The 23,543-nt window shown below is 41.8% G+C and overlaps 4 protein-coding genes across 5 annotated transcripts; 2 read left to right on the top strand and 2 right to left on the bottom strand.

Annotated features, from left to right (window-relative positions):
- Positions 1-520: 520 nt before the first annotated feature.
- LOC113573758 (zona pellucida sperm-binding protein 3-like) lies at positions 521-3,889 on the bottom strand. The gene is made up of 6 exons (XM_035526886.2): positions 3,749-3,889; positions 2,364-2,541; positions 1,836-1,962; positions 1,583-1,668; positions 757-875; positions 521-613 (listed from the first exon to the last, which is right to left on the bottom strand). The coding sequence occupies exons 1-6, from the start codon at positions 3,753-3,755 to the stop codon at positions 540-542; spliced, it is 591 nt and encodes a 196-aa protein (XP_035382779.2). The 5' UTR covers positions 3,756-3,889; the 3' UTR covers positions 521-539.
- A 2,261-nt stretch (positions 3,890-6,150) lies between these two features.
- LOC113573715 (zona pellucida sperm-binding protein 3-like) lies at positions 6,151-10,798 on the bottom strand. Its single transcript, XM_027004161.3, has 10 exons — positions 9,873-10,798; positions 9,637-9,752; positions 9,393-9,496; positions 9,144-9,315; positions 8,825-8,939; positions 8,564-8,649; positions 8,189-8,481; positions 7,943-8,116; positions 7,134-7,235; positions 6,151-6,425 (listed from the first exon to the last, which is right to left on the bottom strand). Exons 1-10 carry the CDS (start codon positions 10,251-10,253, stop codon positions 6,166-6,168), a joined length of 1,803 nt encoding a protein of 600 aa, XP_026859962.2. The 5' UTR covers positions 10,254-10,798; the 3' UTR covers positions 6,151-6,165.
- A 163-nt stretch (positions 10,799-10,961) lies between these two features.
- Positions 10,962-17,976, top strand: taf6 (TAF6 RNA polymerase II, TATA box binding protein (TBP)-associated factor). 2 transcript variants are annotated; one of them, XM_081719210.1, is made up of 15 exons: positions 10,962-11,158; positions 11,814-11,977; positions 12,675-12,761; positions 12,918-13,071; positions 13,505-13,561; positions 13,703-13,822; positions 14,034-14,149; positions 14,274-14,351; positions 14,874-14,975; positions 15,307-15,489; positions 16,025-16,099; positions 16,207-16,332; positions 16,501-16,671; positions 17,105-17,302; positions 17,593-17,976. In XM_081719210.1, exons 2-15 carry the CDS (start codon positions 11,822-11,824, stop codon positions 17,869-17,871), a joined length of 1,902 nt encoding a protein of 633 aa, XP_081575336.1. In that variant the 5' UTR covers positions 10,962-11,158; positions 11,814-11,821; the 3' UTR covers positions 17,872-17,976. The 2 variants fall into 2 exon arrangements, with proteins under 2 accessions (XP_081575336.1, XP_026859961.2); XM_027004160.3 differs by having other exon boundaries at positions 10,963-11,158; positions 16,498-16,671.
- A 536-nt stretch (positions 17,977-18,512) lies between these two features.
- On the top strand, positions 18,513-23,435 carry LOC113573717 (transmembrane protein 272). Its single transcript, XM_027004164.3, has 5 exons — positions 18,513-18,655; positions 20,405-20,486; positions 20,765-20,815; positions 21,622-21,828; positions 22,513-23,435. Exons 2-5 carry the CDS (start codon positions 20,426-20,428, stop codon positions 22,719-22,721), a joined length of 528 nt encoding a protein of 175 aa, XP_026859965.2. The 5' UTR covers positions 18,513-18,655; positions 20,405-20,425; the 3' UTR covers positions 22,722-23,435.
- Positions 23,436-23,543: the final 108 nt, after the last annotated feature.

Raw genomic sequence — 23,543 nt, 5'->3', positions numbered from 1 at the left:
TTTAATATGAACAGGAATGAAAGACCTTGGGTGAGGGGCAAGAGAAACTGCGGAAGGAAACATTCAGCCAGCATTTCCTTCCGTTAGCACTGTAGATTTGGTTCATAAATGCAACCATTTTCCAGGCAATACGACACCCCACATGCTATTGCAACGCAAGCTTTACATGGTTATAAACATGAATTTGCAACATTAAGCCTCAAAAATACTAAATCCAACCATGCAAGCTTATCATAATTCATAAACAATTAAATATTCTGAAACTTTTTTGGTTCTTTTCCTTCAGCTTTGAGTCTGGTTTTGTCCGAGACATGTTAGGTTATTACTTAGTGGTGCAAAAATTTAAAATCCACTTTGACCTTGGCAAAAAATCTTTCCTTGCAAATCCCATCGTTTCAAGATTAATAACAATCAGCAATATCTGCTCTTTGTGTGCTACAATATGCCTTCCAAAACAATCCACCAAGCAAGAATCACATTTGGATAAAATGATATATAAGCAATAAAAACAAAAAGGCACTCAATTTAGCTCAATGTTTTTATTTTTCTATGAGGAAAAATTGGTCTTGAATAATTACTGGTCCAACAGTCACAACAGCAGACTTTGCAGAGTCTGAACAAGAAAACAAGAAAGGAATTGTTAAGTGTTAGTTAGCTGTTTAAATTTAAACTTGTTGTATGCAAGGAGACATGGTACAGTATTGTATCAAAATGCACTGCAGTTACTGTACAGGAGGAAAGACACTGGATGTGTACCGGATGAAACAGAATTCCTGGACATATGGCTCCATATGTTGGGCTGTCTCTGGCTGATTACATCACAAGTAGAGTCACAGCAATCACACACCTTGTGTTTCCCATCCAAGCTCTGCCAGCTACAAAAGTACAAAAGAAGGAAAATGCAAAAAAAACTCGGTTTGCAAAAATGTTCAAAATCTTCAAATTATGCACAGAAAATAGAAGGGAGAAATGAAAGACTTGGCTCCAAATCCACAGAACCATGTACAAACCTAAAATGCACTCAATGTTAGTAAACAAATAAGTCAAATTCAGATTCAGCAGCTATAATACATACAGCCAGTGGGAGACTCAAAACCTTAGCAGTGCAGAGATCCACCTTAGAGGGAGTGTTCAGGTTTTGGCCTGAGCTGCATCATCTGCTGACAGCAGATACGAGATCTTAGAGGGAGATAGATGCTCAAGTATGCCAATCTCTGTCCCAGTCTCTAGTGTCTTTAGCACTAAGCAATTGCTTAGCAGTGTTAGTCCATTGGTCTGCACTGAGCTACAGCCAGATCAGTGTAGGTGTGTGAAGACCTTCACACACAGCACTGTTACATTACTGTGCCCTTGGTTTCTCCATTACAAAATTACATGCATTGTATGGGTTACATTTATGTGAAGCAAGTCATGTCATTTTAAAAGCACCCTTGTACTGTAGATAGTGACAACTGAACTGGAATAACTAAATTATTCTTTCATGTGGTGGAGTAGTTGATAAATTTTACACAATATAGAAGGATAAAATAGACAAGATTGATTAAAATGCATCATCCTAAATGGTTAGTCTCACTAGTCATACCGGTTTCCAGAGTAGGTACAAGCTTTGTTCACAGAATTCTCCTCCTGAGCAGCATCAGCAACTTTCAGAACACACGAGATGTAGATCTGCACAACACAGAGCAGCTGAGTGACACCAAAATAAGCCAGCAGGTGTACAGAAGGTACAATGTGACACTTATGCAAAACAAGCCCCACCCCCACCAACACTCCTTACTCTCATCCAAAAGCTAGTTGTCCACTACCACCCAAGTCACTTAACACAATCTGCTCACAGTTCTGACAGCATTCCAGGGATCACTGTGGAAACGGAGTACAGCCACTTGCACCCGCAACACATGGTTCTCTTTCCGTGGTATGAAGCATACACTGGAGTGAGGAGACCAGGGCTCAGCAGCACACCTGAAAAAAAATTTCCTAAAAGTTAAAAAAAAAAAAGAGACTGGGAGATCATTATATATGCAAATTACCCTTTTCTGAGGTACTATTAATGGCAACAGCAAGGGTAGGAAAGGGATTTGAATATGTTCAGAATAACCCAGTGGTGCGCCATCTAACATTTGCTAAAACATCCCTGACACAGGCCTGAAAGGCTAGACGACTGAGGAGATGAGGCAGTTGTCTGCTCAGGCTTGGGACTGAGGAGCAATAGTCAACACTACTGCCACCTGCTGACTTCTATGCCTCAACGCAGCAAGAACCAGAGGCATTTCTTCATGGTATAGTTTATATGGATTAGACAGTAGTTTGCATTAAAATAAGTGAAGTCAGTGTGAAGGTTATAGAAATCAGGACTTCCTGACCCATGATTGTGAATGAGAGGGTATTTGGATGTGGATCCAGAGTTGGGCCCCGGTGTGGCTACACAGCTGTCCAGGAAAAGTTTAACAGGAGTCGGATCAGCACTCAGGACTGAGGCCTCCAGGTTTATAACATTACGCCAATGGTAAACAGACGAGGGCCTTTCAGACGTCCAGTCATCTATAAGGAAAATTCACAAGTGTTCAGCATGTTCAACAGTTTAACGTAGCCAAATGAAAGCATATTCAATCCCAAAATTAAGATGGTTGGGGCTCTGTTCATCATACACTGACCAACAAACTAAAATATTTGCTAGATCTGCTCATCACAATAAACCCAAACAGGTCAATGCAAGTGAACTTGATTATAGCTGGACTGAGTTAAAGATAACTCCACTCTTGTGTGGACAGGAAAGTAAATAGGCTATACATAAAGATTATAAAACCATGATCAGCAAGTTAACAGCTGGCTAATGACAATGGCAGGGGGGAGATAATTCTCTTCAAAAGCTGAACTAGTTACTATTAAAGTTATAAGATACAAAAGCTATGATTACAATATCGACCGAAAAAGTTCATTCAACGCAGTTGTGACAAGGTTGGTAAATTTACATGTGTACATTTTTACTGGATACCTTTAACTTGCACTGCATCACTGGCCGACAGCTGCACTTCCGTCCTTATTTACTTTTAATTTCAATGCCAAGGCCAAAGATGTGCATTTAGTCCTAAGGTACTACAATATCGATAGATACATTTCCAGTACATGGATTGGTAATGGAACGAGGAAACGTCTAATGATCTAATATTGATTAAATTAGAAATGGGCAACAAGTCTGACATTAGTTCCGAAAAACAGAAAATCTGTGATCTTGTCAACTCAACCCGGTGCACGCAGAAATTAACCCAGATGCACAGATTAAAGCGTACCAAGTATGATCACGGTTTGACATCAAGTTAGCTACCGACCACTGTGGCCAAGATTGATAAGATCATGCGTAGGCCTAATTAACTCAGATTGATAAAGATACTGATAATGGCGCTAATAATACACAGCCCAATAGTAGTCTATAGACTTGATCATTTTGACGCAGTTAGCTAACGTTAGTCCTCTAGACAACGCTGACTAGCCTACCAGCCTACCCGGTGAGTCGGTCGGGTGAAATTAACTGACAGCTGGCCAACCTGTGGCGGCGTTTCCCCACACTGCTTTTGGGACAGAAAAGCTACACTGAGCCCAATCGGATAGTTTTTTTCTGTTTATCTAGTAGTTTCGGGTGGAAAGGTGGTGAAATAAGATGGTGTTGACATCTGAGAAACCTGCGGTCAGTGAAGCTTTTCATATCATAAGGTTAAAATAAGTCTAGCAGAATGCGAGCTGCACCTACCAGTCATAAGTTTAAGGCAGAACCAAGGAGAGGGCTTGGAAGAAGCAAGCGACTGCTGCCAGGTGGTTTTCCGATGATTACTACTGACAAAGTGATTCCTGAGAAGTTCACATTAGCCCAAGGATTACGGACACATTCAGGAGACGCCAAACATGTCAAAGTGAGAAGAAACCAACCTCTTGTAGTGGCACTGAATACGAACGGCAGCCCCAACTGACCTAACGATACCAAGCGTGGTCGGCGTAGGCGTGTAGAACAAAGTGTTCGCATAGACCAAATTGTCATCTTCAGTCTTGATTTGCCGGGAGTGTTTTAAGGGGAAATACACGTTAAAAATACAGCATTCCAGAAAACTGGAGCTCAGTGTAAGAAGTACTTTTAAACCGTGTGGCCTATCTACAGTCGGCCTCAGTAGACAGAGGTGGCAGGTTTACCCATATTTCGGAGCCACACTCATGCAAGCCAGCTTCAATCACGTACTCGACGTCGTTTAACCGCAGAGCCTGGCAGTTCTCCGAGCTGCCACGGCCTAGTTGCAGTTGATCGGTAGTGACACGATGTCCATTACCATAAAAGTCGGCCCGTACTTTAATCAGCATGGTGTCCTCCGTACACTGCACTTGGACAGCCGATGTGGTTTGTGTTGAGTGTTTGTATAACCTAGAATCGGGCCCCAATTCCGGCGCGTCTTTTAAATGGCGAATTCCGTTTACAGTTTCAACCAGAACTATTAGAAACAAGGCCATTGTTACTACCTTGCGTCTCAAAGTCATTTTCACTTTAGGTTTAGGTTAATCAAGTAGACAGATCCCTTGGCCGATATAATATATTTCAAGGTTCCAATTTAAATTACGCACGCCCCCTTAATTCAGACACCCAAATCTGGCAATTCAGTCATGACCCTTTTCCGCTTGGAAAATTGGTAGTTTACTTAGAAACGTCAGCTGAAAACGATTATAACATACCATCTATTTCAAATACGTATCTCTACAAAAACGTGAATGAGATAGCTACATCGTTGGACACTCAACCTTGTCATGCCCGTATTATAAGATTTTTCTCTGCTCAAAAAAAAAAACCCTCTATCGCAACCTGTGATAAATAAAGACGTTTAAAACCCGACTTTGTCCTATGTACGCTTTTCTCCCAAATGTCACTGGATCCTCCGAATAGCAAGATCGTTAACTTAAGTAGACCAATACTACTAAGTCATTGCTACGTGCAAGCTAGAGCTACTGCCCAGTAAAATGACTTCAGCAAGTTACTTGGTCTATGGTGGTCATACCCCTTTGTGGTCAATCAGCTTCTTTCAAGGATTTGGAACGTTTTCAACAAAACCACAGGGCGCGAAAGAGCGATTTTCAGAAACTCACTTTTCCTGGGAAACGAGTCTTTAATGTAACGCGTCCTTGGGTTCCGTAAAAGGCGCTATATAAATTTAGCTTCATTCATTCAGCGGTTTATTAGTGGATAGGTTATTAATACAAGGACGCCCACTTAGTGGAAGCAAAGTACTGCCATCACCATGGCTCAGAGTAAATGCTCTGTTCACCTAATTGAGGCGCCGTCATGTACGGGTTGAGTAGTGCTGTGTAGGCCAATATGAAGCTTGAAAAACTTCCAGGATACAATTCAGTGCGATCACATTTTTTTCCTGCTTTTAGTAGACTATTAGAGTTAATTGTGATAGCAATGGTAAGAGTTAGTCTTACACAAACCACATATTAGTATAATGCAAGTCAGGTTTATGCAAATGAATGTAATACTAAATAAGGATAAAATGCCTTTATCCCAGGTATATGATCCGTGTATCCACTCTACCACAACTTGGCATACAACAGTCACATGGTAGTTATGGCAATAGTCAGAGAAGTATGAACCCCCCCCCCCCGACACACACACACATTTTAAATTCACCAAATAAACTGATTAGATACCACTGTGAGGACAATCACCCAGTTATGACTTGGTGGAACAGCAAAGTGTCTAGAGGCACAAGTGACTGGCTTTTAGTTGCATCCATAAAAGGTGCTTTTTAACTAGGCTAAGGTTCTCTCCCAGTTGTGATTTTCACATTTACTGCACTTTTGTTAATTCTGGGGTTTACTTTAGTACACAGAGCTAGGTTCCTGGCTTTGCAGACCACACTTGGCCTTAGATTATACTGCACACATTCCTATGCAGTAGAGATATTCAACTTTAAGCAAATGCTGTTCAGAATAGTGAAGTGTCAGGATCTAAGATGTTGCCTAAAACAGCATCCTTAAAAGCAAACTAAGCTTTTAATATGTAGGTGGCATGTTTTCAGAATCCATAAGTCTCAATTAGAGCCCATTTAGAGAGAGAAACAGCTTCAGTAACCTGCATAAGCAAAGTGAAAAATCAAATGAAGACCCCACAGATACTGTTTGGAATGTTTATTTCACAAACTGTCCACCACTTCCTTTTTGTGTACTTCCATGGCTGTCTTCGGCAACTGTTTGCTTAGTCTCCGTGGAGGTTGTAGTCTCTAGCTTGGTTTTCAGCTGTGCAGGTTTTAACATTGAGCTGTTGGAGCCATAGATGGAAGGTACTGTGTCTGTAGACTGCTCTCTCTCCATTGCAGGGTTGGCAACCAGAAGACTAGGTCCTGTGACTGCATGTCTCTGGCTTGAAGTCGTATTAACAGTGTGCAAAGCTACATGTACAAAAACAACATTTAAAAACAAACCAACAAGTTTCAGAGATTCTAAAGAACATCATATGAACTGGTCTCCTCACAAGTAGAATCTCCATTAGGCACCTCTGCATGCTCACCCTACATCGACATCCAGCCTCTCTGATTCTGGCCAAATAAGTCCATAGTCTGATCATGGAATTACAGTTACACTGCTAGGGTCATGATTAAATCACATCAGTAATGGATCCAAATAAATAAATAAAGCCAACTTGGCAGTAGGACCTACTCCCACTGCTGTTTCGGCAGATGACATGCCTTCCTCACATTCACACGAACATGCAGCAAATTATTATTATTATTATTTTTTTTAAACATACATCTTCATTTGCCCCATTACCAGGTGCTCAGACAGCAATCCAATTTACTACCAAGTTGTATTCTTGTGTTTAAGCTAGATGTATGTTTATGATCATTTAGTGGACATGTCAAACACTCGACATCTTAAAAGGGTTAACGCTTACTGCTGAGGGCTTGACTGAATTGGCATGTGTATGAAGAATAAAGTCACTGCATTAAATGGGGAAAATTGAATGAATATCCTGTGGAAGCGCACGGCCCCTCATACAAGGCTCACATTGTTCTCTTGCTCACCAGACAAATCCTGATCCTGGGACACAATTATTGAATCAAGAGATGGAATTTGACAGCCTGTTAAACCAGCCTTACCTTCTGCTGCAGTCATCTCCATTTCCCACAGCTGAGACCCAGAGGTGGGCAAGGCAACTGGAGAATTTGTGGGCCCAAAGGCATCATTTCCCTCATCTGCCTCTGGGTACAAGAGACCAAATTTATATTTAAACACCCCCCCCCCCCCCCCCCCAGTGCCCAGATTGAAACCTTGCATTCAATAAGTCTAAACCTTTGGAAAGTCCATTTGTTTATACTGATCACCCATAGTAGTCAATCATTGAGTGGTTGCTCCTAAACCATGTTCACAACCAAAGTTTGGAACACCTTCACCATCCTCCTTAAACACTCCTAAATCTGTTTTCATTACATGATCACAGCACCAGCGTTTGAATGAAATGTACCCATTAGCACAGTCTTGTTATAAAATTGGTCAGTTTGTTCCAATGGGGGGGGGGGGGAGGAGACCTTGAGCATAGGAAAGGTACCATATAAAAAAAATTGAACCTTCATCTTGAGTAGGGTATGATGCCATTGGACAAACATGCATGTTGGAATGAATTCACTTAATCATTGTGCTTTAAGAGTTATAGAATACGATCATATGTAGCTCAGATGTCTGATATGCTTCAGTTGCAGAGAAGGCAGATCAAAGACTCAGACAGTTAGAATAGAATGCCTTCCACTGCAGAGAAATTTATTTTTCCCCTCTCTCTCTCCGATCTTTAAGCTAATCCTTTTCTATGCCTGTGACTACTACCCTCTTCAGCATCTGACAATACGCAATTTTAAAGTTAGACCCAAGACATGGTATTGCTGCACAGAGTTATCTGAGAAAGTATACAAACCCATGCCGGCATAGACTTCATTTTCCCAGAGGCGGTCATGTGGTATTGGCTTCTTGCCTCTAGCAGAAGAAAAGTGAGGAATGCCTTCCTTCACTCCAGGGGGCACAAACACTCCCAGGTCATTTTTCCATGTGAAGACAGTCAGTGGGCCTACACTTGCCTCATGTTCCAATGCTATAAATAAACAGCCATTAGAGAGGAAACAGTTAGGATAAACTGTGGGCTAGATCGGGTAGCATGACTTACTCCTCAGATTGGTCCCTTTCTGGAAGGCCATGGTGCTCCTCCAGGCAGCAGTAGGTTCCTGCAGAGACTGACTGATGACAGAGCCGGAGCCAGGGCTCAGCACTGCCGAGTCTGCCTGCATGCCAGGCGTCAAAACACCCCATCTATGAGGTGAAGGGAGCAACTTGGTCGGATTATGTTTGAGATTATAAATAGGTGTGGCCAAGTCCAGGTGGGACTGATGAAATGGGGGATCCTGGTCAACGTCATTACAGCTGGTACAGGTCTGGTCATCTCCCTCTGCTGATCTCCACCTTAGCAAAGAAAAGATCACTTTAACATTGCCCTTTTCAGAGGAATAAGGATCAGTAAAATAGAGCAAGTATGAAACCAGACCTGCCATCAATGAAGGAGCAAGCCTTGCTCTTGGACCCACTTGCATGATTCAGGGGATAAGCTTTTAGCACACAAGTAACATAGATCTACTGGACAAACACACAAGCAAGAAAAACAGTAATGCCCCAAACAGAGACAGAGCCAACAAATATACCCCACAACAGAAGCTTTCCTACTTTATATATTATAATAATACACACACACACACGTTCGTAGTCTCAGCACTAATCCGGTGGTCCAACAGAAAGAGTTTCCACGCACCTCACAGCACATTTGGGGGAATATGAAAGACTGCAGCTGAAGCTGAAGCTTGTTGGGCTGGGGCCTGGGCAGGAAGTGGGACTTTGAACCAGTCTGCTGCCCATCCAACACACACCTGCATGGGAGCAATGTTCAGGAAGCAGCAAAAGCAAAAACTGCACATCAGTAACCTAATCAATGTTTTCAGCAACATTGTCGAGCACCATGACAAGACCCTCAGTTTCTTACATCCACCCACCCCCCCACTTTCAGTACAACTCTCTTTATGCCTAGTCCTACAATCCCTCTGGGGGGAGGAAAAAACACCCCAAACACTTACCCATCATCTACAAACTTATATCTGGGGACTGAATTTGTGTTGGGCGTTGTTGTGGCAACACAAGTCTCAATAAACACAAGCAAGTCCTTTTGCGGCATATAAACAGATGCTTCCATATTCATCATGTCTCCCAGCAAGTACACACTGGAGAGTCGAGTCTCGTGCCAGTCATCTGCAGACATTAACAGGAAGTGGTTTAAGTGGGTAGGTTACAGCTGTTTTTTGGCTAGTGTTATTACTGAATCCCACCTGTCATCAGCTTCAATGAGAAGGCAAGGTTTTCTACTGCAAACTGTGTGGACTGGTGGGGAATCCAGGTTGGCAGGATTGGGTTTGCATCAACATTAAATCGCCTGAGAGAGCAAATGTCAATATGCACCAAATGACTAATGAAACAACCTAATTAACAAGGGGCCCACAGTTTGATCAACCATCCAAATTCTACAGTTACTAAACCCATTTTTTGGATGCCAATTTCTATCATGATGGTTACCTGCCATAATAACATTTAATAGGGATGACTGCATCCTCTGTTTGAACAAGACCATCAAGTGAAGGCTCAGGTGAGTAGAAGAGGAGGTTGGTATACACCAAGGCATCTTCTGTCACCTGGACAAAGGTTGTAGATACCCATTTAATACATGCGAGTCCATTTAACAACCAAGTTACTTGTATACAAAACTCCGTAGCAGCAAGTTAAATGTAAACAACCAGTCACGGGCGGCATACCCAGTGCTGAGTGCCACAGTCAGTTAGAGGAGCTTCGATTATGTATTCATCAGCTGAAGTCGCGATGACGCCGCATGATGTGCCATGCTGGCTTTCTGTTCCAAGTCGTAGGTCCGCAGCATTAACAGGGAGGCCTATATTAAACAGATCCGCCTTGACCGTGATTACCATGTAAGCTGGAAGGCAGGTTACCGCAACGGTTGTGACCAGAATATTCGGCCCACTAAATTGCTCCTTCAGCTGACGGTCGGGTTTCTTTGCTGGCAAGCGTTCACTTGTTTGAAAATAATAAAGTTCGTTGTCAGAAATGTCAGGATACGCAAACAGATTACCCAACTCCTGACAGATCAAAGCCGTCACAAATAGTGTTAATTTAAGCATTTTGTTTATTAGGCTAACTCAGTCCGCAGGTACTAAGCCAACGTATCCTGACTTGTATCTTATCCATCTAACGGGAAGCGCGTTTTCACGGTCTTTTAATTGGGCGCTCTATGAGCCATGGTTTTTAATACACAGCTGAACTCAATCCGAGGCCACACCTACAATGTAAAAAGAAAAAATAGGAGTAAGCTGTAAAAGTGGCATCTCAAGGAAATGGCAAATAGACTGTTTAATGCAGTAGTCATATTGATTTTTAACTGTTATTTATAAGATGAGAAATAGAATCGGCTATTTTAGGATTGTAATTCTGCGCTGCGCGCTTTAGGCTATATAATCAAGTCACTGCAAAAAGCTTTTCTATAGCCTACTGTGAGAATGGGTTGACATCTTCAGAAGAAAGTGGGCAGCTCTAAATAATGAAGACAGTAGATGTAAGAAACAGTAATCGAGCATTATTTTTTACAATCAGGTAGGCTTATAAGTAGATGAACGACATCATCGAATGTGTCCAGAAAGATGAATAAAAGCTCAACGCTTGAAATAGTCTAATATTTTACCCGTAATTAGTCCATCGTTTTTCGCTTTGTAGGTTTGATGGCTTAAATATGTTGAATTAAATACAAGCAAAGTAATAAATAAATAATTTCCTCCTTTTGGTTTGAATCTTTGTTCTGATATGTGCACACGCTAAGGACCTTCGCCATACATTCAAAATGGCGGATTTTCAGAAAAAAGGGTCGGAGCTCTAAAGCATGAAACAAATATAATAATACCACGAATATGTTTGCGTAGTAAATGTTTTATTTAATAAATAAAGCTCGTCAATCATTGGATTAGTATTTATTTCTTATTTATAGGTTTTTACTGATTTATTACGGGGTGTTAGAACATCAATTTCGGTAAAGGTAAGTGCCAGTATTTGAAGCAACTAGAAGCAACTAAGCTAGTTAGGTTAGCTAGATAGCTATGATAGCTAACCTAGTTCACTAAATAAATAATCCCAGCTAACTAAATCTATTTTATTAATTATTTTAGTATCTTGGTGGGGTCCACATTTTAGATAACGAAAAACAAGTAAGTATTTATATAGCTGCCCTTTAAAATAGTTATGAGTTGGGATTTAGTATAGTGTCCATACTTTAGTAACCTACAAGTTTATTTTGTGTTGATTGGCGTTTTATTTAAATGAATCCGTCTCGGAGATATCGACACAATTATAGATAGCTAAAGTTTGTGATAACTTACGACATAAGGAAGCTTGTTTGGCGGTCTGGCTTCTCGCGACCCTTAGTGCATCACCAAGGGGTGCGCGAACCGGGAAAATGACGTGATGTTTACTTACCCCGCTAATTTTGTGGCGAAAATAAAATGTAAGTAAATATTTGCCACTGAGTGAGGCAGCGCAAGTGAAGAGAGAATAAAAACAAGTTACGCCGATTGTAGTAATGAACTTGTATGAAGTTTTATGTGAACGTGTACTTCAAAATAAATCTTAAACTAATAATGTCATCACAAGAAATAACTACAGAAGCCGCCTAATTCATAGACTGTCTCTCTCAGGGTTTGCGATGGCCGAGGAGAGGAGGCAGAAGCAGTGCTCAGTGGTTTTGCCCACGGAATCCATGAAGGCAATGGCAGAATCAGTAGGAGTGGGTCAGCTGCAGGAGGAGAGCTGTGTGGCACTCAGTGAGGAGGTCAGCTACCGCATCAAAGAGATCGCTCAGGTACCACACCTCATCCCACCTACTAACCCTACCGCATCCAAGAGATCGTTCAGGTAGCACCCACAAATCCTACCATATCAAAGATATTATTCAGGTACCACCCTAAACTCACCTACTAACCTTACTGCTAGAAAGAGTTTGCTCAGATCCTGCCCATACCATCTACTGCATCAAAGAGATCACTCAGGATCTGTCCACAGAGTCTGTTGCATCTAAGAGATCACTCAGGACCTGCCCAAAATCCACCTGCTAACCTTACTGCATCAAAAAGATCGCTCAGGACCTGCCTAGAAAGTCTATTGCATCAAAGAGATCACTCAGATATTGCCCCTAACCCACTGCCTTAATCTACCACATCAGAGACCTCACAGTTACTGCCCCCAAACCCACCTCCTAACCTTAAATTAAAAGATCACTCAGGTAGCACCCTCAAATCCACCTACTGCATGAAATGGCTTATTCGGGTAGTACCCTCAAACCCTAAGCATACTGTAACCAGGAAGTTTTTTGTTGGGTCATCTGTGTGAATTATATTTATAATATAATTAGTAGGATTCAGTAGGATCTGAATTATGATTGTCAGCAATTTAACAAAATTACTACAGTAAGAGTGAAGGTCACATCACACCTATTACAGAGAAGATACAAACAGCAGGAACCTAAACAGGGCCATCTTTCTGTGTTTTGGTTCTGCTAGGATGCACTTAAGTTTATGCATCACGGAAAAAGGCGCAAACTGACAACTAGTGACATTGACCATGCTCTGAAATTGAAGAACGTGGAGGTGAGTGCCCAGCATTACACCTTTTCACATACCATGCTCCTTCCAGGTGCACAGGCAGCTGAGCTAGTGTGTCTGTAGGTGTGCACATGCACATGTCTTTTCCCACATGGTTGCTCCATCTGTGCGTGACTGTTGTTTGTATGCTGTGTGCTGTAGCCCCTCTACGGCTTCCAGAGCCAAGAGTTTATCCCATTCCGCTTTGCGAGTGGTGGAGGACGAGAGTTGCATTTTTATGAAGAAAAGGAAGTGGACCTCAGTGACATCATCAACACCCCCCTCCCCCGCGTGCCCCTGGATGTCTCCCTCAAAGGTAGAATTTAAAATGACGATGAGGTATGACCACCAGAAGCACATCAGGTGGCCACAGGGCTTAACACACCTCATATCTGGCAGGTGAACATACAGATTCATGCCAGTTGTTATTTGGGCACTGCAAAATGTGCTTGGAGGCATATTGAGAGTGAGTGTTGTAGTGAGATATAGTTAGACATAACATTAAAGTCAGATGCACTGAAATATAGTAAGTTGTAACGAGATTCAGTGAGACATTTGTGTTTTAGTGTGACGTAGAGCAATACAGTGAGAGTGTTCTGTTTGAAATAAAGTGAGATGTAGAGAGACAGAGTGAGACACAGTGTTACAGTGTCATCAGAAAGAACAGCTTGAAATGCAAGATGATGCTGGGTTATGGTGTGATTGTCATAGTGTGTTGACTGATTTTCTGTGTGTGTGTGTCTGTGTAGCTCATTGGTTAAGTATAGATGGTGTCCAGCCTGCCATCCCTGAAAACCCACCCCCAGGTGAGAGAACCTCCCTGGTGTCTTTACAGTTCTAATGTAACAAGGCTACCTATAAACTGAAAAACAATGTGAATTTCCCTCTCGCTGTTATTTTCTTTCTCCCTTACCCCTGTTTCTCGCTCTCTTTCTCTCAATATATAGCCACAAAAGAGCAGCAGAAAACTGAAGCCACTGAGCCTCTTAAAGCAGGTAAACCTGGTCAAGAGGAGGAGGGCTCTATCCAGTCCAAGGGACAGGGTGCGGCCTCTGCAGAAGTCAAAGGTCAGTGTTTGTCCTGAGGCTGAATTACCGTTTCCTTTATTTTTCCTTTTTCTGATTCATTTGTTGCCTTATCCTAACTATTGTTGCCTCTTTGTGTTAATGTGTGTGTGCACGCACTTTCCCACATATGTGTATGTGTGTGCACATGTATGCTTTGTGTGTATGTGTGCGCGCGCTCACACGCGTCTCTCTTACTATCTTTCTGCTGCAGGAAAGGAGAAGTTGCGGCTGAAGCCACGCAGCACCCACGAGCTCTCAGTGGAGCAGCAGCTTTATTACAAGGAGATCACTGAGGCCTGTGTAGGTTCCTGCGAAGCCAAGAGAGCAGTAAGTGTGGGTGGATGTGGGTGTGGGTGGATGGGTGCAGGCACGTGTGTGCGTTCTCATTATCACACACATTCAGATATATGAATGTATCTCATCTTATCTCATTGTGGCTCTCTCCCTCTAGGAGGCGCTGCAGAGTATAGCCACAGATCCAGGCCTGTACCAAATGCTCCCACGATTCAGTACATTCATTTCAGAAGGCGTAAGTGTACTCTTCTCTTGACCTGTTAGATTTAACTGTTATTCACATGTGTTATTCACATAACTGTTACATGTGAATGTCTTGTTCTTGCTCTCCCTCCCTTTACCTCTCTTGTGAATTTTAAAAATGTGCATTAAAAAATTTGTGAATGCGGCAGAAAAAAAAAATATTGGATGAAATTAAAAAGTTGGATTTTTGATAAAGACAAAAAACGGTGATGGAAAAGGGTATTTCTAAATAAATGATGTGTGGGTCCAAAACTGACATGATATTCCACTTGACAATATAACAGGGAACAGCAAATACTGGGTTAAATATCTCTATTACATGTGTGGTGTTAATTTCTTTACATTCACAAGGCAATAATCACTATGCACTTTGTATATGTTAACCCTAAGTATGTATATAATGGTAATATAACTTGATTCATATCTTTTATGTGGCAGCTTTTCAAAAATACCCATAACATTTGCAAAACATTTGAATGGAAAGCCAGTTTCTGTCTCTATTTATCGCCTTCAGGTGCGTGTGAATGTTGTACAGAATAACCTGGCTCTCTTGATCTACCTGATGAGGATGATGAAGGCTCTCATGGACAACCCAACACTGTACCTGGAGAAATATGTAAGTGTCTGTGGTTGCAGAGCTTAATAAATAAATGCTTAAATCCCTAATGCTTAAATCCCTAATGCTCCCTAATCCCTAAGGCTGGTCATTTAACTAATTAACCCTGCTTGCTGCACTTCACAACCACTCAAACCAATCACAGCGCATCTTTTTGCACCCCACTGAGCTAATGCTGTCAGAGGAATTAATGGAATCTACAAACAAAGTCATATCAATAAGTCTAGGTTATTTGACATTTCTCAGTATTGATTTTTCTTATATATCAACGTGTGTAACTTGATTCCTTTTTATTTTCTTGTTCCGTGCACGTGTGGGTGTACTGAGATAGCTGCACGAGCTCCTCCCTGCAGTTGTGACGTGTATAGTGAGTAAGCAGCTATGTTTGCGGCCGGACGTGGATAATCACTGGGCCTTACGTGACTTTGCTGCCAGACTCATGGCTCAGAGCTGTAAGACCTTCAGCACCACCACGAATAACATTCAGTCACGGATCACCAAGACCTTCACCAAGGTGGGCTAAGGCAGCGTGTGTGCGCGCACACACACACACACACACACACACTCAGACATTTTTACTCCTATCTATCTTGAAAGAAGATTCCATGGGGGAATTGCAAAAAAAGTTGATATAGCTGGTATGTCTGGTCTTAGTCCAAGTACATTTAGGCAATTGATGGCAGAGATTGTTTCTTGGGAAAACGTATGTACTAGGCTGCAATTTCTACTCCATGAGTGTGTGTTTGTATATGTGTGCATAAAACTTTACATCATTTCAAAGGGTAGGTGTAATGTAGTCATTCATCTGTTGATAAATGACATATTAAAGAAATTAATTTTTATCAAAAGACAAAAACTAGACAAACTGTAGCATAAATTTCAATTAATATGCAATCGCCAGTAGAGGCTAATGAATTTTAGGGAACACACTTGTAGATCCAGTAATGCATGGATTAGGTGAGGAAAGATGAGTTAGTGTATCTATTATGGTTGTTACATACTCTCTCCCCCCATCTATCTATCTATCCATCTCTATCGCTCTCTTTCAGGCATGGTTGGATGATAAGACCCAATGGACTACACGCTATGGCTGTATTGCTGGCTTGTCAGAACTTGGCCCTGATGTGCGTGTCATTCCTTCTCTGTAGTAACACCATAGACTTGGACCTATTATACTCTTCCTCACCCATCAGTACATTTATTCCCCCCCCCCCCTTCTCTCTTTCTCTAGGTCATAAAGACATTGATCATTCCACGCTTGTCTGTGGAAGGTTCACGTGTTAAAGCAGTGATGGAGGGGCCAGTAGTGTCAAACATTGACAAGATCGGAGCGGATCATGTGCAAAGTTTGCTCCTGGTGAGGCCTGTAGGAGGCCCTGTTGATCACGGGATTTTGATTTTGGTGGTAATGGGGATGGAGTAGTATGCAGCAAATAAATTGAGAGCTTTCTCAGTGTGTCAGTAAGTTTGTGAAAGAACCCCCCCCCCCTGTTTTTCTCCCTGCTTCCCCCTACCCTGGTAGAAGCACTGTGCGAGCGTAATTGCGAAGATGCGTCCGGCACCAGATGTGGTGGATCAGTACCGAGCTGACTATGGCTATCTGGGCCCCATGCTTTGTTCACACGTGGTGAAGGCCCGAGCACAAGCGGCTCTGCAAGCCCAGACTGTCAACAGAACCACACTCACAATCACACAGGTGAGACAAACGCATGCACACACATGCACACAGACACCTTAATATCTGGAGATCATGGAATCACAGTCACTCCCTAGTCTGGTGCTAATTTATGGTCTTAAGTTGGGAATCACTCATAAACAATGCTTCCTAATATAATTGTTTGGATTTAATTCTGGACATCCAAATATTTGATATTTGATTGTCACGTTTATTACCGTTTTTTAAAATTGGAGTAATATACACCTGGTTCCAGATCACGGTGCCAAATGGTATCTAAAATTTGTAAGATTTTGGTGGGGAAATCTTGCCTCTTGATTGATTACTGCTTTTATTTATTTATATGATTATCAATATTATCATTATTTAGATTATATATGATCTATATTATTATTTATATTATATATCTATATGATTATCAGACCCAAATGACTGTGTGTCTGTGTACCCCCAGCCCAGACCAACCCTCTCAGTCTCTCAAAGTGGAGTGGGCATGGGGGCAGCAGGTGTCTCTCGAACCCCAAGCATCATTAAAGTGCCCAGTTCACTCACCCTCATGTCCACTCGCCCGGGAACACCCACCCAGCCCTCTCCACCAGCAACCAAGTACATCGTCATGGCAACCAGTGCAGGGGCTGCTTCCACGCAGCAGGTAATGAGAGAAACGACAAAGTGTACAGGGGTATAGATGTGTACAGGTGTGTGAGTAAACAGATGCATAGAGGAATATAGTTGTGTACAGGAATATATAGATGCATGCACGCTTACAGTTTAGAGACATATAGTTGTGTACAGGTGTATAGATGTTTACAAGCTGTATGTTAATATAACTTCACTGGCCTACTAGCTTTCTTAATGGCTAGCTCTTTCTGTGTATCACATATGCTTTTAACTTGATTTCCTCCTGATCTTTCTCTCACCTCACCCTCAACCCCCTCACAGGTGATCACGCTAAGCTCCTCCCAGTCAGGCTCACCTGTCACCAGCACTGTGCCCAGTGGCCCCACCCCCTTGCAGCCACTTGTAAAGCTGGAGTCTGGGGGTACTGGTGCTGTGACAGGGTCACGACCCCTGCAAAAATATATTGTGGTCTCTCTTCCTTCATCATCTTCCTCATTGGAGCACAAAAGCATTCTCCCCCCTACAGGCACTTCCCCTATCAGCATAGAGACCAGTGTGAAGACAGAACGTTCAGAATCACCAGCCACAAGTGCTCCATAACCACACACACACACACACACTGTGGCATTTACATGCCAGTGAAAATGTTTGCCATGTGATCATGTATATGTCTTTATACTGTTAAGGAAAAAAAAAAAACAAAAACAGCTTTTTTTCACCCTGAGACTCTTTACTGCAACCACTACCTGAGAAAAGGTAGGCTAAGGAAGTGTTCTGACACATGCATACACCCCACCTGGTCCACGTTCATTCTCACACTCGGTTTCAAAGTTGAAGGAGGTGGTAATAGACATACTGGAAACTGGAAGTCTGCAGAGTTTTGAAAAACATTTTATGTTTCAGTTACATTTATAAATAAAAGCTGTAGGGATCAGCAGTCATGTTGGTTTTAAAAGTGATGGTTGGATGGTGACATTAAAATGTGAGTGAAGAACATGAAAGAAAACGTATGTCGCGGAAACTAAGAACTCGCGTGACGTGTGAGCGATTGTAAATGCTTAACAGATACTTTCTTTAATGTTTCTTGTTTGTTTTATATTCTGTAATAAATCTGTTTATAATGAGCGAATTGTTATTTTAGAGCTTTAACAGCGTATTGAGTAAACGTTTATGTACGTTTTCAAGCTTAACAAGTTTCATACAAAACCTTCGCATCAAAAGTGTTGCAAGGAAACTGTCCGTAAACCCAGCCCAAGCTTGAAAAGCCTCTTCCGGTGTGAGACTACTCCTTTCGTGAAGTAATCGTCAATATAAAATCCAGTCCCCGAGAGGTGGTTAGGTATTTAGGTCCCCTTCCACTGAGGGAGATACGTTCGGAGCTTTGGTAAGAAAACGTTCATTTGGAACCTTAATAGTCTAGGAACACACTAGTAGTTCGATAGCTGTCAGACGAAAATACTTGTAAGTGATGTCAGTATTTCGGTTTACGGATCTTCTATGGTATTAAAAAATAAAAGTTGTTACATTTAAGTTCGTTAGTTTCCGCATTTTAATAAGTGGGAACGTCAAAACGTTTTTGATCCGTCGGGTGTTGGAAAATACCGATAACATACGTTTAAAATAAGATAAATTTCCAGTTTTTGTGGTGCTGGGCTTTGCTTACTGCGCACTTTAAACACGAGGTCAGATTATTATTAGAGTAGCCAATTCCGATACAATTTCATCTGACGAGAAACATTGGCGCGTACCCCATTTTAAAGTTTTAAAGACTTAAAGTTGACTTTTAAAAGACCGAGTTTAATCGCTAACTTCGACCGAAGACCTCTCCTTAAGTTCATTGCTTTGGGAATCGATCAAGGCATCATAACAAAGTTAAGATTAATTTGCAGTGCCTCGGTTAACGTTTTCCTGTATCTCCTCGTCAACCGATGTATTCTGCTAAAGCGCCAGGCTGGCCTAATGTAATGTTGGTGTGACTGAGGTAGCTGTGATAACAAGGAAAAAGCTCAGGCTCACGGATAATATTGAGGTCGGCCGCAGACTCATTGGATTTGTTTTTTTAATCGTACAAACACGTGACTACTTCAGAGCCGCCGGGATTTTATGCTTAATTTCTGAGGAAGGGAGGCACCTTGAAATGCCACTGAAGGTTTGTTTATGGCTGTATTCCAGCCTTGTAGCTCTTCCCGTACAGTTTCGTAAATTTCTTAATTTTGTTTAGATTCATCACACCAGACATGTTTTATACAATAAATCAGCGGGGAAATCACAAAAGACCCGCCTTGTGTCTGGGAATCGGATTGTAAATCAATCAGAAAGAAATTTCGCGTGACCACAAACGTTTTAACTGAAATTAAAATCGTTTATTTATCGCCAGTGTGGAATTTGGCTAGTTTGGGCTATTTGTTTTTCGCCTTTTTTATAAGGGGAGACTTCTGCCTGCTTTTACAGTCCCAGCAGCTACCAAGGATATTTGTGTGTCCTTACAAAATGTTGCTCTTTAGATGTAGTCCAACAGGTTTTTGCAGTTGTTAGCAGTACTTATACAGTGTGAAAGAGAACTGTAGTGGTTTTGATTTGTGGAGGTCTGGTGCAGATTACTGAATTAGATGTAAGATATAGTTCATGATTATGTAGAGGAGTGGAGAATTGCTGAATTGATCCTGGTCTGGTGGGTTTGGTCCTTCTCTAGGGCTTTGTTCTCTGTCATTGCAATTTCACTCCTGGATACCAGTATTTGCGCCATGTGCGTTGGCTCTTATCTCTGGGCTTTAGCACGAGCATGTAGTCTTTTGCCATTTGTCTAGACATTACTGCAGCAGTGGAGGGTTGCCGATAGAAAACTCCGGCCAGCCCTGGAACCAGCAGCACACCAGTTCTGTGAAATTCACACTGTTTTGCTCTTTACAGGCTCTTTAAAATTAGAAGAAACCCTTGTAATTAGCGTAAACCATTAAATATGCTTCTAATACAATTAAATTATGCTATTTTATTTGCTTATGTTGATGGAGAAAAGTTCATTTGGCATATAGATTCTTTCTATGAAGTGAATGCATTGATGGTGTTATTGTTCCTTCCTGTGTGATCACTGTGTATGATGCACTCACCCACCCTCACACCCCCTTCACTGTAGGATGAGTTAGAGGAAGAGAAGATGGAGGATAGGACTTTACTACAGAACATCCGGAGCACTAAATTAAACGTGCCTGCGATAAGTATGCCAAACCCTGAGCAGCTGCTCTTCACATTGCTCTGTTTGAGTAGTTGCACTGCAAGACCATTTGTTCTGAATATTACAAGATATAATTTACTTTCTGATTTGGTCACCAACTCCCTGAGCAAAGGTGACCTATTACAGCCATGGTTCAAGAGGGCACTGTGTCCAGTCCTGTGTAAAACCTCAGAAGCTACATTGTTTAGAAGTACTGTTAAAAACTATATGCTACTGAGAGCTATTTATTAACCCACCAACTCGTTCTTCATTTTTGCACAGTAATCTCCAAGATCTTTGCGATTGCTTTACCCATCACCCAGGTAGTCATCGGTAGGTATGTTGTTGTTTCAGACCGTAAGAATGTATTTATTTATCAAAAGCTCACAGACACTGTTTATCATTACTTTTCATATTAGTATGTAAACTGATGATATAATACATGAGTGAATCACTAATGTCAGTATTAATGACAGACACTAAAGTAGTAGAGAATTCTCAGAGCAACATGCTTTTAGATCAGGATGGTCTAGTCTTATCCACACAAGGGCAGTGTGGCCGTGGGTTTTAATTCCAGCCAAGCAGTTGATGAAATAGTTGGACAGTGATGCCTGTTTGGGTGCAAAAAAACCTGCATGCACAGGGCCCTCTGCAGATGAGACTGGTCACCCTTGTTTTGTTGACAGTCACCACTAGGTGGCAGATTGTTTCTTTGAATCAGCACATAAGCCTGCTGAAATTTATAACATGCACTGTTCTTGCTTTTTACTTTTGAAACTATTTTTTATATTGTCTTATGGATATTAAATGTGACATTTGTAAGTTAAAGTTGAATGACTCAACTAAGCACTGCAGGCAGAGATGATGCCAAGCTGTCAAACTGCCCAGTAACTAGAAATTAAAGGTTCTTGGTTTCTTACCCTGCTAGGGACAGTGGTTTGAGGCATAGTGCTCCTGGTATGAGTTTACAGTATGACTGCTCCTGATAATGGTGTGAGAGTAGGAATGAGACAGGAGCCTTTTTGAACGTGTACGTGTGTGTGTACGTGTGTGTGTACGTGTGTGTGTACGTGTGTGTGTACGTGTGTGTGTGTGTGTGTACGTGTATGTGTGTGTGTACGTGTACCCCACCGCCCCAGGTGTGCAGTACCTGAAAGAGTGCCCTGCGCAGCCTTACATACCCATCTACCTGCTGGTATCAGGTGTGTTCAGTTTGACCATGGTCATGCTGGCCTGCATGCCCTGCACAGAGTATCCTGAGGATGGCAGTCGGAGTGTCATTAACAGCTTCTGTACTACCTGGAACTCTCTTGTTTCCCTCTTCCTATTCTGCTGGTTCATCACTGGTAAGTAGAAACATGCAACACGCATGACTTTTCACTCAGCTCCTGAACAATGACATGAAAACACTGGGAAATCTGTTTGGTCTTGATTAACTAGGCCAAACCTGGTTAACCTGGTTCATGGCTACGGTCTAGACATAATGTTAATAGTTGAGTGCAGAGTGTGGTGGAATTTAGCACCACTTCCTAGTATCACTCAGCTTTGTACCACTTCAATCTGCTTATTGCATTGAAATTGCAATGAGTCCAACTGCTACATGTATTGTAGCTCAGAGTACAGGATTGTCCAATAAAGAATGTCCTTTAACTCTTCTCCTATTGGCCAGTATTGACTTTGGGTTTAAGTTATCTGGCTAAACTGAGAAATCATGTTTTTTCGAATACACCTCTGTTCCTTCATGTTAAATATTGGGTATGGAGCGCAGGCATAAAATTGGGCAAAGGCCAGTGCAGTGTAATGCTTTTAGCCAGGATGTTGACGTGAAACCAGGGATATTCTACTAAGTTCCCAGTGAGAAGCTAGTGTTGGAGAATATTGTCAGAGAAACTGCTCAGGATTCGTTTGGCTTGGGTTAACCAGTCTTGTATATATTTAATGACTCTGCAATGCTGTGACCTTCTAGGATGGTCTTTCAGCTAAAGCTTTTTGGTAATGTACTGTAAATGTCTCCTTGTCTCGCCTTACAGGTAATGTGTGGATCTACTCTATATATGCACCCAACTACTATAATCCCGAGGATCTGCATTACTGTGCTAAAACACTCTATCTTTTTGCATTCTGGACCACCAACCTGGTATATATTTTACTGGGTATGCTCCTGGTGGGGGGGTGCTGTGCGCTGCTCTGCCTATGCATGTGTAACAAGGTCACCAGTACCATTGTTGATGAGGTTTGATTGGCAGGCCATTAGTCCAGTCCTGGTCCTGGTTCCTGTTGAATTCATTCCTCACTAATGGAAGGCTGATGTTCTACTGTTATACTGTTTTTTTGTGATTTTTTTTTTTTCATTTTAATGTTGGCAGTGAACACTTACCTAAGGCCAGAGTGAAGGGATCTTGCATACGTTTGTGCTTTTTCTAACACAATATTATCACGCCTTTTGAAAGCACTAGTCCGAACTTTATTTGGAGTGCATGCAGCAGGGGTGGTGCTGAGTCCTTTTGCCTCCATGCTGATTACCAATGTGGGCTTTAGTCCTGCACAGACTAAATCATCACAGACATTATTGTTATATCTTGTCCTGAGCTGGTGGGTTTATGGCTGTGGGACTGAGTGAGGTCTCTTCTCAGATCATCTTGTCATCTGCTGTAATCTGTGCATAAATTTTAAACCTTCAGTCACCAACAGCCAGGAATATAAGTATGTATGTTGTATATAAATTGGTAGGAAGGTGTGTTGTGTGAACACCTGTATGTCCTGTCTTATTGTTTGTGATGGGAGAGGGATGTGTGGTGTGTGTGTGTGTGTGTGTGCGCCCTTTATTATATTTATGCAGTGATGCGTGCTGCAGATTGCATAATATATAAAGCTGCCCTGAAATACTGTCAGAAAGAAATGTAAAAGTGCTTTACACATATAATGTTATCAATAATAAAAAAAGATCTTTAAATATGTTTTTCTTTATACAAAATGCACACAAGATAGGCATAGAATAAAACACAAGGCATTCTTTAAGGCATGGAGGGAGGGGAAAAGGGAATGTGAGACAGCCAAGGGC

The sequence above is a fragment of the Electrophorus electricus genome, chromosome 8 (genome assembly GCF_041902795.1).
Source record: "Electrophorus electricus isolate QZ-2024a chromosome 8, ASM4190279v1, whole genome shotgun sequence".
In the NCBI taxonomy this organism is placed as follows: Eukaryota; Metazoa; Chordata; class Actinopteri; order Gymnotiformes; family Gymnotidae; genus Electrophorus; species Electrophorus electricus.
The sequence above is the reverse complement of the archived record's forward strand: the minus strand, read 5'-3'. Positions and strand labels throughout refer to the sequence as shown.